This window comes from Mustelus asterias, chromosome 15 (genome assembly GCF_964213995.1).
Source record: "Mustelus asterias chromosome 15, sMusAst1.hap1.1, whole genome shotgun sequence".
In the NCBI taxonomy this organism is placed as follows: domain Eukaryota; kingdom Metazoa; phylum Chordata; class Chondrichthyes; order Carcharhiniformes; family Triakidae; genus Mustelus; species Mustelus asterias.
Genome location: NC_135815.1, coordinates 79432294 through 79448529, shown reverse-complemented (window position 1 = coordinate 79448529; position 16236 = coordinate 79432294). Strand labels below are relative to the sequence as shown.

At 42.1% G+C, this 16236-nt stretch overlaps 1 protein-coding gene across 1 annotated transcript in view; it reads right to left on the bottom strand.

The window, feature by feature from the left end:
* The window catches only part of abhd12 (abhydrolase domain containing 12, lysophospholipase), a 120485-nt gene that overhangs the window by 90474 nt on the left and 13775 nt on the right, over nucleotides 1–16236 (bottom strand). The window contains exons 2-3 of the mRNA XM_078230210.1: nucleotides 10442–10566; nucleotides 8489–8594 (exon numbers count right to left, since the gene is read on the bottom strand). Of these exons, the coding sequence (XP_078086336.1) occupies nucleotides 8489–8594; nucleotides 10442–10566 (231 nt within the window). The remainder of the gene's footprint in view (nucleotides 1–8488; nucleotides 8595–10441; nucleotides 10567–16236) is intronic.

Here is a 16236-nt window from a genome sequence, read left to right as displayed (position 1 = left end):
CTTCCGCATAACAAATGCTAACCTCAGCCAAGCTGGAAAGTCACCACCATCCCAAAAGGGAGATATCAGAAGGTGTACCCCAATGGTGTTGTTACGTAATTGATAATGACCAAAGGCAGCATTACTGGAGGCAATGGAAGGCCCAACTAGCTCATTCCTTCAACCATGACCTGGAGCAAGAGAATCAATTCAGTCTAGTACTTGAGCACAAAAATAAAAGCTGACACTCCATTGCAGTACAGAGAGAGCATCGCATCATTGGTGATGCCATTGTTTGGATGAGACCATATAATGAGGCTTTATCTTGCCCTTAGGTAGACATTAAAGGTTCCAAAGAAGAGCAATTAAGCTATCCCTAGTCTCATGGCCAATATTTATCCTTTAAATCAAGATCACAAAAACGGTTTGCCTGGTCATTATCGCATTGCTGTTTGTGGGAGATTGCTGTGTGCAGATTGGCTGTCCCGTTTCCTGCATTATAACAGTGACTACATTTCAAAAGTACTTCACTGGCTGTAAAGCACTTCAAGATATCTGGGAGCCATCTAAAATGCAAGCCTTCCCTTTTTAAAGCAAGCAACTTAAAAACTTACATCTTGATCTGATTGGGCGGCATGATAGCACAGTGGTTAGCACTGCTGCCTCACAGCGCCAGGGACCCGGTTTCAATTCCTGGCTTGGGTCACTGTCTGTGTGGAGTTTGCACATTCTCCCCGTGTCTGCGTGGGTTTCCTCCCACATTCTGAAAGATATGCTGGTTAGGTGCCTTGACCCGAACAGGTGCCGGGCTGTGGCGACTCGGGGAATTTCACAGTAACTTCATTGCGGTGTTAATGTAAGCCTTACTTGTGACTAATAAATAAACTTTACTTCAAGACATAAACAATAGCAAATAATGAAGTATCGAGCAGTCAACCCAAGTGTTAAAAAGCATGGCACGTTAAGTGCTGACAACACAGAATGAAGTCACTTGATCTGTTGTGCCTATCCAAATCGTCCCATTCTCTGCTCTTCCCACTAACCATGAAATTTGCGTTGCCTTTTCGACAAAGATGAATTTCCTACTATCCCACAATTCACACAAGATGCTATCAAGTTTTCTCTCTATATATACACAAAGTCTTTAAAAATCATGTGGCTTGACATCAATTTCTATTAAACACCCATCTCACATTGGATGCAAGCTCCTTCCTTATCTTTCATGATGGTTAACAAAGATACTATTCCAAATACATAGTGTCGATGAACTGACTAGGCCCTTTTTTTTAAAAAAAGGAAACAAAACATCTTTCAATTAACATTTAAAAAATAGATTATAAGTCGTTGGAGATATTTCTTTGTGCTCTAACACCCATCAGTTCTCTACAATCATTGATATTAACACCATTAAGAATCAATATTAATGATTAGTCATTTGATAGCACAGAACTTAAGTATTTCTGAAAAAAAAGACATGCTATCAAAACTTTTCATCTTGCATTTAGGATTCCACGAAAGAAATTATCAACTAACAGGGGAACAATAATTTATCCTGCATAAGAGAGTGCTGATTGGTTGGCAAGTGAACTCTGACTGCTACAAGCAATACCATGGAGAATGCAGCAAGGAACAGTTAACATAGAACATAGAACAGTACAGCGCGGTACAGGCCCTTCGGCCCTCGATGTTGTGCCGAGCTTTGTCCAAAACCAAGATCAAGCTATCCCACTCCCTATCATTCTGGTGTGCTCCATGTGCCTATCCAATAACCGCTTGAAAGTTCCTAAACTGTCCGACTCCACTATCACAGCAGGCAGTCCATTCCACACCCCAACCACTCTCTGAGTAAAGAACGTACCTCGGACATCCCTCCTATATCTCCCACCATGAACCTTATAGTTATGCCCCCTAGTAACAGCTACATCCATCCAAGGAAATAGTCTCTGAACATCCACTCTATCTATCCCCTTAATCATCTTATAAACCTCTATTAAGTCGCTTCTCATCCTCCTCCGCTCTAAAGAGAAAAGCCCTAGCTCCCTCAACCTTTCCTCATAAGACCTACCCTCCAAACTAGGCAGCATTCTAGTAAATCTCCTCTGCACTCTCTCCAATGCTTCCACATCCTTTTTATAGTGAGGTGACCAGAACTGCACACAATATTCCAAATGTGGTCTCACCAAGGTCCTGTACAGTTGCAGCATAACCTCACGGCTCTTAAACTCAAAACCCCTGTTAATAAAAGCTAACACACTATAGGCCTTCTTCACGGCTCTATCCACTTGAGTGGCAACCTTCAGAGATCTGTGGATATGAACCCCCAAATCTCTCTGTTCCTCCACATTCCTCAGAACCCTGCCGTTGACCCTGTAATCCGCATTCAAATTTGTCCTACCAAAATGAATCACCTCGCACTTATCAGGGTTAAACTCCATCTGCCATTTTTCGGCCCAGCTCTGCATCCTATCAATGTCTCTTTGCAGCCTACAACAACCCTTCACCTCATCCACTACTTCACCAATCTTGGCGTCATCAGCAAATTTACTGACCCACCCTTCAGCCCCCTCCTTCAAGTCATTGATAAAAATCACAAATAGCAGAGGACCCAACACTGATCCCTGTGGTACACCGCTGGTAACTGGTCTCCAATCTGAAAATTTTCCATCCACCACCACCCTCTGTCTTCTATGAGATACAGTAAGAAGTTTAACAACACCAGGTTAAAGTCCAACAGGTTTATTTGGTAGCAAAAGCCACACAAGCTTTCGGAGCTCCAAGCCCCTTCTTCAGGGCTTGGAGCTCCGAAAGCTTGTGTGGCTTTTGCTACCAAATAAACCTGTTGGACTTTAACCTGGTGTTGTTAAACTTCTTACTGTGTTTACCCCAGTCCAACACCGGCATCTCCACATCATGACTTCTATGAGATAGCCAGTTACTTATCCAATCGGCCAAATTTCTCTCTATCCCTCACCTCCTTACTTTCTTCATGAGCCGACCATGGGGAACCTTATCAAACGCCTTATTAAAATCCATGTATATGACATCAACTGCTCTACCTTCATCTACACACTTAGTTACCTCCTCAAAGAATTCAATCAAATTTGTTAGGCAAGACTTACCCTTCATGAATCTGTGTTGACTATCTCGGATTAAGCTGCATCTTTCCAAATGGTCATAAATCCTATCCTTCAGGACCTTTTCCATTAACTTACCGACCACCGAAGTAAGACTAACCGGCCTATAATTACCAGGGTCATTCCTATTTCCTTTCTTGAACAGAGGAACAACATTCGCCACTCTCCAGTCCTCTGGCACTATCCCCGTGGACAGTGAGGACCCAAAGATCAAAGCCAAAGGCTCTGCAATCTCATCCCTTGCCTCCCAAAGAATCCTAGGATATATCCCATCTGGCCCAGGGGACTTATCGACCCTTAGGTTTTTCAAAATTGCTAATACATCTTCCCTCAGAACATCCACCTTCTCCAGCCTATCAGCCTGTATCACACTCTCATCCTCAAAAACATAGCCCCTCTCCTTGGTGAACACTGAAGAAAAGTATTCATTCATCGCCTCTCCTATCTCTTCTGACTCCATGCACAAGTTCCCACGACTATCCTTGACCGGCCCCAACCTCACCCTGGTCATTCTTTTATTCTTCACACAAGAGTAAAAAGCCTTGGGGTTTTCCTTGATCCGACCTGCCAAGGACTTCTCATGCCCCCTCCCAAGCCCATTTTTTAGCTCATTCCTTGTTACCTTGTAACCCTCAAGCGACCCAACTGAACCTTGTTTTCTCATCCTTACATACGCTTCCTTTTTCCTCTTGACAAGACATTCAACCTCTTTTGTGAACCTTGGTTCCCTCACTCGGCCATTTCCTCCCTGCCTGACAGGGATATACCTATCAAGGACACGCAGTATTTGTTCCTTGAACAAGCTCCACTTTTCATTTGTGCCTTTCCCTGACAGTTTCTGTTCCCATCTTATGTTCCCTAATTCTTGCCTAATCGCATCATAATTACCCCTCCCCCAATTATAAACCTTGCCCTGCCATACGGCCCTATCCCTCTTCATTGCAATAATGAAAGACACTGAATTGTGGTCACTATCTCCAAAGTGCTCTCCCATAAACAAATCTAACACTTGGCCCGGTTCATTACCCAGTACCAAGTCCAATGTGGCCCCACCTCTTGTCGGCCTATCCACATATTGTGTCAGGAAACCCTCCTGCACACACTGTACAAAAACTGTCCCATCCGAATTATTCGACCTATAAAGGTTCCAATCAATATTTGGAAAGCTAAAGTCACCCATGACAACTACCCTGTGACCTCCACACCTATCCATAATCTGCTTTGCAATTTCTTCCTCCAGATCTCTATTACTATTTGGGGGCCTATAGAAAACTCCTAACAACGTGACCGCTCCTTTCCTATTTCTAACTTCAGCCCATATTACCTCAGTAGGCAGATCCCCCTCGAACTGCCTTTCTGCAGCCGTTAAACTATCCTTGATTAACAATGCTACTCCTCCACCTCTTTTACCACCTTCCCTATTCTTACTGAAACATCTATACCCGGAACTTCCAACAACCATTCCTGTCCCTGTTCTAACCATGTCTCCGTAATGACCACAACATCGTAGTCCCAAGTACCAATCCACGCTCCAAGTTCACCTACCTTATTCCGGATGCTCCTTGCATTGAAGTAGACACACTTCAACCCAACTTCCTGTCTGCCGGTACACTCCTGCGACCTTGATACCCTCCTCAGTACCACATTACACAACACTGGCTTCTGGACTACAGCTCGTTTTCCCATCCCCCTGACAAATTAGCTTAAACCCCCCCGAAGAGCCGTAGCAAATTTCCCTCCCAGGATATTGGTGCCCCTCGGGTTCAGGTGCAAACCGTCCTGTTTGTACAGGTCCCACCTTCCCCAGAACGTGCTCCAATTATCCATGTAACTGAAACCCTCCCTCCTACACCATCCCTGCAGCCACGTGTTCATCTGCACTCTCTCCCTGTTCCTCAACTCGCTAGCACGTGGCACCGGCAACAAACCAGAGATGACAACATGGTTTGTCCTGGCTCTCAGCTTCCACCTTAGCTCCCTAAATTCCTGTTTTAAATCCCCGTCCCTTCTCTTACCTATGTCATCGGTATCGATGTGTACCATTGAGCCTGCACCGACCACAATTCCACCCAGGCTCTTATCCCCGTAACCCCACATATTTACCCCACCAATCTCCCTAACCTACACATCTTTGGACAGAAAGGGGCAATTTACCATGGCCAATCAACCTAACCGGCACATCTTTGGAGTGTGGGAGGAAATCAGAGCACCCGAAGGAAAGCCACGCAGACATGGGGAGAATGTGCAGACGCCACAGTCATCTAAGGCTGGAATTGAACCCGGGTCCCCCACAGCACCGCCCGTCCACTGACAGGATGCTATCATCAAGCCAAGATCATCTTCTTTCACACAAATGAACAAAGCGGTAAATGGTGTGATGCCAGGTATATAGGCTGTATGTCCCAATGAATAGCGGATCATATCAAACAGCGTGTCCCTTTGACTGTTTGCAACAGGCAAAGTGCTGACTGTACCCAATTAGTCTGCGCTTGCAAAACTCAGTTTTATGCTTCATTTTCCATGACAATGCCTCCACCAGAGTCCACTTGCCAACTAATCAGCACTCTTCTCATGCAGCATAAATCGTTGTTCCTGTTACAATTGGTAGTTTCTTGTGAGCCATCCGGATGAATGCAAGATGAAAAGCTTTGATAGCATGTCTCTTTATCTCAGCAATGCAGATGGATTAAGTGAGAAAGCACAATTCTTTAAGATGACAGAATGGGGGAAAGAGATAAAGATAGTAAGAAAGTGAGGGAGGAGATGAAGAAGCAAGGAGTGGGTATGGGAGGGGAAGACATGAAAAGGCAGGAAGGGAAAAGGCAAGGAGAGAAAGTTGAAGAGATAAGGAGACAGATGAAAAGACAGGAAGGAGAAGAAACAAGATTAGTACTGCCTTTCACAACCACAGGATGTCCAAATAACAGATTATATTTATATAGCGTTTTACAAGATGACGAGTCACAAATGGAGAAAGAAGTCAGGTAACCAAAAGTTTGATAAAATAGAAAAGTTTTAAGGAGTGTCTCAAAGGAGGAGAGTGAAGTAGAGAGGCAGAGAGTCATAGGAAGAACTTGTGGCCAAGGCAATCAAAGGCCGGCAACCAATGGGGATTCACAAGCATCGCAAGAATGCAGCTATCTAAAAGGGTCATGGGGCTGGAGGAGATTAGAGCGCGCGCACAGGAACGTGCCTCAAGGACGAGAATTTTAAAATCAAGATATGGCTTGGCTGGGAGCCGGTTAAGTTCATCATTAACAAAGAACAAAGAAAATTACAGCACAGGAACAGGCCCTTCAGCCCTCCAGGCCTGCACCGATCATGCTGCCCGACTGAACTAAAACCCCCTACCCTTCCAGGGACCGTATCCCTCTATTCCCATCCTATTCATGTATTTGTCAAGACGCCCCTTAAAAGTCACTACCGTATCCGCTTCCACTACCTCCCCCGGCAACGAGTTCCAGGCACCCACTACTTTGTGTAAAAAATCTGCCTCGTACATCTCCTTTAAAACTTGCCCCTCGCACCTTAAACCTATGCCCCCTAGTAATTGACTCTTCCACCCTGGGAAAAAGCTTCTGACTATCCACTCTGTCCATGTCTCTCAATCTTGTAGACTTCTATCAGGTCTCCCCTCAACCTCCGTCGCTCCAGTGAGAACAAACCAAGTTTCTCCAACCTCTCCTCATAGCTAATGCCCTCCATACCAGGCAACATCCTGGTAAATCTTTTCTGTAACCCTCTCCAAAGCCGCCACATCCTTCTGGTAGTGTGGCGACCAGAATTGAACTCTATATTCCAAGTGCGGCCGAACTAAGGTTCTATAAAGCTGCAACATGACTTGCCAATTTTTAAACTCAATGCCCCAGCCAATGAAGACAAGCATGCCGTATGCCTTCTTGACTACCTTCTCCACCTGCATTGCCATTTTCAGTGGCCTGTGTACCTGTACACCCAGATCCCTCTGCCTATCAATACTATTAAGGATTCTGCCATTTACTGTATATTTCCTATCTGTATTAGACTTTCCAAAATGCATTACCTCACATTTGTCCAGATTAAACTCCATCTGCCATCTCTCCACCCAAATCTCCAACTGATCTATATCCTGCTGTATCCTCCGATGGTCCTCATCACTATCCGCAAATCCACCAACCTTTGTGTCATCCGCAAACTTACTAATCAAACCAGTTACAATTTCCTCCAAATCATTTATATATATTACAAACAGCAAAGGTCCCAGCACTGATCCCTGAGGAACGCCACTTGTCACAGCCCTCCATTCAGAAACGCACCCTTCCACTGCTACCCTCTGTCTTCTTTGACAGAGTAAGAAGTTTAACAACACCAGGTTAAAGTCCAACAGGTTTATTTGGTAGCAAAAGCCACACAAGCTTTCGGAGCCGTAAGCCTCTTCTTCAGGCGAGTGGGAATTCTGTTCACAAACAGGGCATATAAAGACACAAACTCAATTTACAGAATAATGGTTGGAATGCGAATACTTACAGCTAATCAAGTCTTTAAGGTGCAAACAATGTGAGTGGAGAGAGCACCAAGACAGGCTAAAGATTATGTCTTGATGCTCTCTCCACTCACAGGCTCCGAAAGCTTGTGTGGCTTTTGCTACCAAATAAACCTGTTGGACTTTAACCTGGTGTTGTTAAACTTCTTACTGTGTTTACCCCAGTCCAACGCCAGCATCTCCACATCATGACTTCTTTGACCGAGCCAGTTTTGTATCCACCTTGCCAGCTCACCTCTGATCCCATGCGACTTCACCTTCTGCACCAGTCTGCCATGAGGGACCTTGTCAAAGGCCTTACTGAAGTCCATGTAGACAATATCCACTGCCCGACCCTCAATCATATTCGTCACGTTTGTGATGAAACAGTTGCTATACAAGGTTGTCGTAACATAGCAAACTCCACAGCTAATTCTCCCACAAGCAGAATATGGCACAGCAATCGCTCAAACAGCAAAATAATAATGACCAACTAAGCTGCTTTAATGATGCCGATCGAGGGATAACTTTCCTGCTCTTCTTCAAAATAGTGCCGTGGGATCTTTCACATCCATCTGAGAGAGCACTTAGGGCCACAGTTTAACATCTCATCCAAAAAAGTTTCAACAGTGCAGCACACGCTTTGTTCTGCACTGGACTATCAGCCTATATTTCATGTTCTGGTGCATGGAGTGGGATTCAAATACAACCTTTTGACTCACATGAGCATGCAAGCAACTTAGCCAAAGTTGACACTGGTACAAAAATGGAAATCACTAGAAACTCCAGAGCAAGTTATTCATCATCTGTGAAATCAAGACGAACTTCCACCATCTTCAGTCTTTCAGTTTTCTACCAGCCTCTGCTCACTTACCAAGCACCAATAGTAATTGTCCCTTCAGGTTTAAGATAAAAATTCCACGTGTGGTTCAACCCTTGGTCCTGTGGCCTTTTCAAGTCAATGAAATATGGTAGCCGCACTGTGAAAGAAAGTGACATTGATGAAAACTTTGGAGTGTTATAACAGTAAAGACCATGTCAAAGCACTTGCATGTAATTACACCCAAATCCACAATGATTTCCCTTTGTGATCTCCTTCATGAATCAAAATCTTTATAAATGCACTCTTGTGCAGAAAACTGCTAATTCATTTTCTAACACTTCCATATTTGCTGTAACATTTGAAAATGATTTGGATATTTTCTAATATTTAAATATCAAGATGTACCCACAAGACATTTACATTTGCAAAGAATCAATATTTTGGATGTCAAAATGTAAAACATTTGTGCTCCTGTCATAAAAGTTATTTCAGTGAACACTGAAAGATATTTGCTGAAAAATAAAAGATTTATTTTCCTGTTTTCTGAAGTCCCACAAGTTGCAGTTTGAAACCCACCAAACATCCCCCAAATTATAAAGTCCTCTTCCTTGTCATATTATGATATGGTTCCAAGGACAGTAATCTCCCTCAAGCATCCCACGGTCACTCTTCACCTGTGAACTTTTACAGCAAGCATCTGCTGAGTTGTTTAAATCATAGGAGTTGGGGGGGGGGGGGGGGGGGGGGGGGGGAGAGGGGGGGGGGGCATTGCAACAGACCTAGTCCTTTTGTATAGCAATCAGGAGTACAGACTCTGGCTGGTTTTCAATTAAATTAACCCTGGGGAGTTATATCCAACTGCTGTTTTAGCTGATAACAGTTCATTATGCCCTGGCCACAGGGAAAACCTGGGGCCTTCCTAGTCTGTTTAACTCAGGACTAATGGGAAGATCCCTTATACAATATTTCAAATCCAAAATGAACATTTTGAATAACCCTTATAAGTAACTGTGTAAATGGGAGGAACACTGATGTATTATCTTGTGCTGGTTAACAAAAAAGAAGTATTTCATTTGCTGTAAAAAAATAGAATAGAGCAATAGAACCATCTACGTTATAAAGGCAGATCAACATGGGTGCACTTTTGAGAAGTATATTTAGGTTAAAGTGAGTGGTACTGGAGGTTTCCATTCATCAACAGTGGAATGTGACTATTTAATTCAAGGGTGGAAGATACTAAAGAGCAACATTTGCTTAAAAAAGAGTGACATTTATCATTGGATCCACCAAAATTATATGTGAATGTTAAACCATCAGCTATTTTAATGGCAAATACACAATCTCTCAGACTCTTAAAGAGTCACACCAAGATCTACAAGATGTCGCACAAAATAGTGATGCTTATCCATCTGGAGGTATTTTGAACATACAGAACTAGAGCTCTGATCAAAAACCTACTCCATTAGCTTTGGAAATGTGTGGAGATTAGCATAAGGAGTAGCAGGGAACACAAGGGAACAAAACCAACAGATACAGGAGGATTTCAAAAGGGCGCAAGAACTAAGTTCCCAAGGGAAAAGATAGCCAGCTCAACAATATTTGCTTATTTCATAGGAAAAAAGCCAAAAAGGTCATGAGGTACACATGATCTAACTGAATGGTGGAAAAACCCCTAGGGGCTGAATAGCCTACGCCTGTACAGCCCATGCCTGTACTCATATGCATAGAAAATTGTCAGCTCTCCAAAAAAGGAGACTTTAGGAGGGGTGACCAAAAGCTTGTTCAAAGAAGTGGGGTTTAATAACGGTCATTAAGGAGTAGACACAATGGTCTTAAATGAATAGACACAGATAGAAAGGCAGAGGGACTTGAGGAGAGAATTCTAGAGCTCGGGATCTAAATGTCTGAAGGCACGCCACTGAAGGCTGCTAAAAGTGATAAAAAAAGGTAAAAGTGGTCAAATTCACTGAATTGCTACTCAGTGGCACATCATACTATACTCACCAAAATTTAAGAAGACCAGCTTGGCTTGAATGGCTGGACACAGTTTTACTACGAAAGGAATGCATATGTACACAGCTAACAACCACACAGCTAGCTTCTTGATTCTGTACAACAATCGTGATCGCCTAAAATGTGGGAAAAGGAGGAAAAAAGTCATTCAAAAACAAAACTAAACATTGTACTCAGTGTATAGTGAATAAAGTGAAATTTCTTCCTGCAATCCTATTTCATTCCTTAATTCTAATCAACTATAACGACCATTAAAAACAAAAATAAATGAATACAGGGGCAATGTATTGTTTCAAAATCTCAATTTCAGATTTAATAGCTCCATGAAAAGAAATTCTAGCTAAATAGGTTAGCATATAATGAGCAATTATTAAATTATGCATATCTGCAAATTAAACAAGTGCTCACAAAATTAATCAGACAATGAAATGTTTATCTTCAAACACTGGTTACTTGTAGCGTTAGTTTGCCCAAAATATCACCGCAAAAATATAGCATAATCTACACAGTAATGCACTACTGTGGTTATCACCATAAGGATTAGCATACATGGAGAAAGAAAGGTAAAACTGAACCATTATTTTTTCGCTGTCTGTCCATAAGCAGAGGCGTTTAAATTTTTGAAATAGGCTGGGACCTGTTTCACTGTACCTTCTGTTTGTGAGGTCAATTTTTAAAGTGACTTGCAGCAAACTCTCTTTAGGGTTAAATCAAAAGGATAGTTTGTTCACACAGTCAAACACAGGAAATGATTGCAACTTCACATAAGAACATAAGAAATAGGAGCAGGAGTAGGCCATCTAGCCCCTCGAGCCTGCCCCGCCATTCAATAAGATCATGGCTGATCTGAAGTGGATCAGTTCAACTTACCCGCCTGATCCCTATAACCCCTAATTCCCTTACCGATCAGGAATCCATCTATCCGTGATTTAAACATATTCAACGAGGTAGCCTCCACCACTTCAGTGGGCAGAGAATTCCAGAGATTCACCACCCTCCGAGAGAAGAAGTTCCTCCTCAACTCTGTCCTAAACCGACCCCCCTTTATTTTGAGGCTGTGCCCTCTAGTTCTAGTTTCCTTTCTAAGTGGAAAGAATCTCTCCCTCTCTACCCTATCCAGCCCCTTCATTATCTTATAGGTCTCTATATGACTATACAATAAGAAGATAGGAAAGAGGAGTATTAAAACTCTGAATAACTTGAAGAAAAAGAACCATGTGTGTGGATATCGATTCACATGATTGCCTGAGTCCAAAATGTCAGAGTCAAGTGAGGGTTCCTTCAAGGAGGAGCTAAGTTCGGCTAGCTGAAGCAGGATTTTTCAGAATTCCTTTCAAGTTGAGGATGACACAGCAAGATGAGGTTGGAATACAGAGGCTGGTCTATTTGGCAGGAATCTTCCAGAGAAACAGGGCTCAAGGAGGCTTGATGCAGATTTTTGGTCAGCCTAGAGTCCTGCTTTGATGTCTTCAGGCTGGAACTTAAACAAGTTGCGGGTCTCAAAATATATTTAAAACTTTCCAAAGGCCAGGATCTTAGACCATGTGACATAGGGCCATTAATGAGTTAGTTCCAAGCTAACCAGCAGTTTCTCTGAGCAAAATCCATTGTTTACTTTCAGAGATAAATGTTTGTGTTTAGTGCCTCTGCAGGGTTAAGGAGTTTCAATTACTCTCCCTTTGTTATAGTCTGGCTGGGGACATGTCTGCTGGTCCCTGGCTTTATTAATTGTAATGTGTCCTCACAATGAGAAGTGAGAGATTTCACAAGGGTGAAGGTTGAGATTTGCGTCCTGTCATGAATTTGTGAATTACATGATCTGTGGCTACCATCTTTTGGTTCAGCAAAGTCCACTTTTTAAAAAAGCAAAAAGGTAATGTTTGATTTAACAGCTTATGATCTCTTTCATGTCTTGGGGATGTGACACCAGGAAGGCTTCAGTCTCAATTACAGATTCAGGCTGAGATACAATCAGCTCAGTATCCCAGGGATACAGGCAGAGGTAAAAAAAACAATATTCCAGCCCTCAGTTGGCTCATTCTTGGTAACTATACATATGAATAGTGGGGATAGAATTGGTTTTGACCCCATACCCAGCACCTACCTTGAATATTGGGAAAGGAAGAGGGACCATAAGGTAGTGCTTTAGGATGCTCACAAGATATAGAGAATAATTTACATATTACAGAACCTATGATTATTTTAAAAGCTTGCAATTAATAAATGCTGCATTCATTACAAGTTTTATTTATTAGTGTCACAAGTAGGCTTACATTAACATTGCAATGAAATTACTGTGAATCCCTACTAATTCTAATTTAGCCAGAGATTTACAGAATTACTGAAGCTTTACAGGTTAGAAGGAAGCCATTTGGCCCATTGAGTCTGCACTGGCTCTCCGAAAGAGCATTCTACCTAATCCCACTCCCCTGCATTCTTCCCGTAACCTTGCACATAGTAATCCAATTCCTTTTTGAATACCTCAATCAAACATGCCTCTACCCACTTTCAGGAAGTTCATTCCAGACTCCAGTCACTCTGAAAATATTTTCCCCTCACATTATCTCTACTCCTTTTGCCCATTATTTTGAGTCTGTGCCCTCTAGTTCTTGATGTTCTGTTTGAGTGGGAAGTTTCCCATTGTTTGCCCTGTCCATACCCCTCAGGATCCTGAATGCCTCTATCAAATCTCCTAATCACAGTAAGGGTTCCAATATTGTTACTACCACTAAAGTAAAGCTAATTTGTCTATAGTTGACTGAATTTATTCCATCTCCTTTTCAGATAGCAGCTTTCACACACTTTGAGCCAAATGGTGAGACCTGAAGGTACATGCGGGATTTGAACACAATTTATGCTAACATTCCAGTCAATTTTCATAGTTTATTTGAGACATTAAAACCAAAGCCGCGACTGTAACACTACATTCTGCACTCTGTTTCCTTCTCTATGAACTGTATGCTTTGCCTGTATAGCACGCAAGAAACAATACTTTTCTCTGTATGCTAATACATATGACAATAATAAATTAAATCATAATGGTAGATCATAAGAAATGAGCCGGAGTAGGACTTTTGGCCCTGCTCCATAATCTATAATATTTCAGCTGATTGGATTGAGGCTTTAATTCTACTTTCCTGCCTATTCTCATAATCCTGGACTCCATTGTAGATCAAAAATCTACCTAACTCAGCCTTGAATATATTCAATGACCCATTGTTCTCAATGAAAGAGAATTCCAAAGACTAAACAACAATCTGAGAGAAAAACATTCTTCCTCATCTCCATTTTACATGGGAGACTACTTATTTTTAAAATGTCATAAAGGTCTACAGCACAGAAAAAGGCCCTTTAGCCCATCAAGTCTGCACCAAAGACAAACCACCCAACTCTTCTAATCCCATTTTCCAGCACTTGGTCCATAGCCTTGTGTGCCTTGGGATCGCAGGTGCACATCTAAATACTCTTAAATGTTATGTCTCTCTCTCTGCCTCCACCACTCTTTCAGGAGGTATACCCTAGTTCTAGTTTCCCCATGAGGGGAAACTAGAGCCACCATTGTGTCAAGGCCTACTCAGTTTGAAATCTCCATCCTTATAAACTTAAAGTATAACAGAAGCATCAGCCATTAACATTCACGAGTGCAGTAAGTGGAGCTGAATGCACAAAAAGATCAGCCATGATCTTATTGAATGGCAGGAGGGGCCAGATGGCCTACTCCTGCTCCAAGTTCTTATGTTCTTTTAACTCAGTAGGTGCATTCTCACTGAGTCAGTATGCGTTGGTTCAAGCCTCATTCTGGAGACTTGAAATAATTAAAGCTGGCACTCGAGTTGAGTACTGAGGTAATACTGCACTGTCAGAAATGCCATGTTAAACCAAAGACACGTCTGTGCTTTCAAGTGGACATAAATAAAATCCTATGGGACTAACAAGACAACAAGAAATGTTGTTTTCCTCTAGGTCCAGTCCAATCGCTCAAAGTAATCACTTAAATAGAAGTCTGATCATTATCACATTGCTGTTTGAGAGAGATTGCTGTGCACAACTTGATTGCCACATTTCCTAAAACAGTGACTACATTTCAAAAGTACTTCCTTGGTTGTAAAGCGTCTTGGGACAACCCGAGGTTGCTGCATAAATGCAAGCCTTTCTTTACATTAACCTGCATGACATTCTGATAAGATATTGAAAGTAATCAAGCCAGGTTCAGGTACACAACTTCATATCTGGTAAAATCCCAATGCTACCAAGGAAGTAATGGAGCTGGCCAGTTCTTTCAGAGTAGGAAAGGAACCAAGGACTAAAAGCAACACATAAATGGCATGAAGTAACAAGGAGAGAACAGATGATAAAACCATGAAAACAGGGCATGAGGGGGTTGAAATTTAGCTTGATGGGTGGATAAGGAACAGAGCCGCCAATAGCAAGTTAGCCATCATACACCCTTTTCGCACAGAAGTCAATGGGGAAAAAAACCAGGCAAGATGTAAAATGGGCATCCATTCCAACTGCAACTCCTTCATGCCCCCTTCTAAGTTGAATTTTACCGACCACCACCCCCCCGCCCCCTCCCCTCCCACCCAAGATGTGAGTACACAGAATTTACTCCACAGAAACAGTCCAATTGGCCAACAGATCCATAATTCCAAAGTAAATGCTCCACACCAGCCTCTCCCTACACTATCAGCATATCCTTCATTCTCTCCCCACCACATGCATTTATCTGAGTATTCCCTTAAATGCATCTTTGCTATTTGTCTCAACCATGTGGCAGCAGATTCTACATTTTAACCATTTTTTCAAAAAAAAAGTTTCTCCCGAATTCAGATTTTTGAGATATAAATCTGAACTGGATATAGCTGTTTAAAAGACGACAAACTCGAATGGAAATCCCTGTATTTATATCATAATATAAAATGGACCTAAAGATTTACAAATACATTCTTCCAAATGAATGAGTCTACTAGCTTATCATTTTATTGCCTGAAAGCCCAAGGACAAGGAATGTACAGCAAATGGCTCTGCAGTGACAGATGCAAGTAGAAAATCTGACCCAGAACATAATCAAAGTTCACTTGAAATTATCGGAATTGAGATGATACCCAATCTGTATGGGGTTCAGATAAAATGACAAACAGTCTGACCTTTACTCTTGTGGGTCATGATGTGATATGAGCCCCTTAATTACATTAGCGTCATTGAAAGATAGAGTTTCCAAGGTTTAAAATAAAATATTCTGGGGTTTGGCTCAATTGCCTTTTGCAGGAGATCAGTTTGAAATGTTCCAGAACCTTTCCTCCTAACGTAAATAAGAACAGTTTTGTCAATGATAGGATATTTTTTTTTAAATTCAGAAAGGTTGGTAAACACATGAAACAACATAACCAGGGATTGCAGTTCAGAAAGGAACCAAATAAGGTCCCGTTGACAAGTATAGAATTTAGGGTTATTAGACTTGGGAATAAATCAAGGGCACCTTGAAGGAAGTTCAGTGGGTAAGCTGAACAGATCAATGATCTATTCCTACCTGAAATTGTTACCTCATTAGCCTGTACATCTCTCAGATTATTTAAACTGCTCCACAGCAGCTACTTCAAGGTTGTCAGCTAATCTCTCACTCATGTTATTTACGATACCACCTGAATTCCCTTGACGGAATTACTGAACAGTAATCCCTCCTGGGTATCCATTATCTCCATGTAATACAATCCAAGCCAGCTATTATTCCATTTGTGTATGCTAAACAACACAACTTGGTGCTCTGCCAAAGGTGCAATATGAGT